General features: G+C 44.0%; 1 protein-coding gene across 1 annotated transcript; it reads right to left on the bottom strand.

The window, feature by feature from the left end:
• Window positions 1-202: 202 nt before the first annotated feature.
• LOC140470908 (histone H2B 1/2-like) lies at window positions 203-636 on the bottom strand. The gene has a single exon (XM_072566848.1). It carries the CDS (start codon window positions 634-636, stop codon window positions 256-258), a length of 381 nt encoding a protein of 126 aa, XP_072422949.1. The 3' UTR covers window positions 203-255.
• Between the last annotated feature and the right edge of the window lie 1,336 nt (window positions 637-1,972).

Here is a 1,972-nt window from a genome sequence, read left to right as displayed (position 1 = left end):
TCTACTGACAGGGGAAGGGGCTGTTTATGATGTATTTACATCTCCACACCCCCTCATTCCTGTCTCTCAAAATTGGAAAGCAATTATAAAAGCGAATGCAGTACGAAAAGTTAAAATACCTTATCAAGAATCATATGCAAACTAAAACAAACAGTTCTTTAAAAAAAATGGTTCAGCCGTCTCGCGGAAGTTGTAGGTGGCTCTTAAAAGAGCCTTTGGGTTGTGGATGTGTGTGTTTCAGTGCAGTGCGGTCCTTCACTTGGAGCTGGTGTACTTGGTCACCGCCTTTGTACCCTCCGACACGGCGTGCTTGGCCAGCTCCCCGGGCAGCAGCAGCCGCACGGCGGTCTGGATCTCCCGGGAGCTGATGGTGCTGCGCTTGTTGTAATGGGCCAGGCGAGAAGCCTCCCCCGCGATACGCTCGAAAATATCGTTGACGAACGAGTTCATGATGCTCATGGCCTTGGAGGAGATGCCGGTGTCGGGGTGAACCTGCTTCATCACTTTGTAGATGTAGATGGCATAACTTTCTTTCCTGGTCCTTTTTCTCCTTTTACCACCCTTCGCTGGCGCCTTCTTGATGATTTTCTTCGCTCCCTTCTTGGAGGTTTGCTGAGCTTTCTTCTCATCAGCCATTGCGCCACTCACTGTCAGTCACAGAATAAAAGAAAGCAGCCTCGGAGTTCCCTCTTTATAGACTGACGGCGTCATCAATGCAAATGAAGGATTGGGTAAAACTTGATTCCCGATTGGGTAGTTTACACTGACATATTTAACAAAATCACAGTCTCTCTGATTGGTTTGTGTGGGACCCAATGTGGATCTGTCAGGATCTGCAACGAAATGCGAAGTGGATGGTGATCCTGTTCCTGTCAGTCTGACTGAGGGAGATTTGTTTTGTGTCTGTGACACACCAAGTGACTGTGGTATTGGCTCGGTTTCCTTTTGCTCGTTGTTGTGATGATGTTGGAGTGGAAGGGTGTATTTGCAGCTCCGCGTGTCTGTTTCTGGTCCTCTGTATCGGCTGGAATTAACGCAGAACTTGTCAGTTTGTGAAAAAAAAACTTCCATCCATTTGAAATAGTGATTACATTTGTTGTCAAGTTACACGATCAACTGGAACCTGACCGTGAGTGTTTTCTACCCTTGGGGTTGATGTAACTCGTTCTCAATTGCACGGAGTTGAAGAGAAATGAAAAGAAAAAGTTTCGATGTAATATTTTTCTTGAGTCACGTGTTGAGTCACGTCTTGACTTTGGGATGAATATATTTCTGAGACCTTGATTTATACTGCGTGCTTTGCAAATACCTGCAGTGTAACTGAACCACGTTGCTGCACTTTTCATTTAGGCGTTTTGCAGTCTCATGTAGGGATTTATAGAATTTCTCAGTCTTACGCGAATACGTGTTAACCAGCAACTGTTAGCATGCTATATATGTGTCACTTTAACTTTGTATCTGTCATATCCTCATTTACACATTTGACATTAACTCAACACCTGTCCACTGAGGCTCTTGTCCTCTGTGTAATAGTCAATTAGTGTTACTTCAAGACAGGTTTTATTCAGTAACCATCAAACACTGATGTAAGCGGTAAAACATTACACGATTTGCCAGACACTTAGAAATATTCCTCCAATCTGTGTCCCTAGGGGAAAGTGAGGATTGCAGATGCTGCGATCAGAGGCTTATGCCCAAAAAGTCGAGATAAAAGACTCGAAACATCGATTCTTCTGGTCCTCAGATGCAGCCTGACCTGCTGTGCTTTTCCAGCACCACACTCTCGACACCAATCTGTGCCCATCTATTTCTGGGATGTATTTTTGTAAACTCTATTTCACAGTCTTTCCATGTCAGTATGTTACTGGACTGTAACTCAAACCTTCTTAAGTGTAACATGTTTTACCCTGTAGGTGTCATCCATTGACATAAGAAAGTGTTTCATGTCGTATCTACAATTTTGAATGTACCA

This window comes from Chiloscyllium punctatum, chromosome 52 (assembly GCF_047496795.1).
Source record: "Chiloscyllium punctatum isolate Juve2018m chromosome 52, sChiPun1.3, whole genome shotgun sequence".
In the NCBI taxonomy this organism is placed as follows: domain Eukaryota; kingdom Metazoa; phylum Chordata; class Chondrichthyes; order Orectolobiformes; family Hemiscylliidae; genus Chiloscyllium; species Chiloscyllium punctatum.
This window is presented reverse-complemented; position numbering and strand designations above follow the sequence as displayed.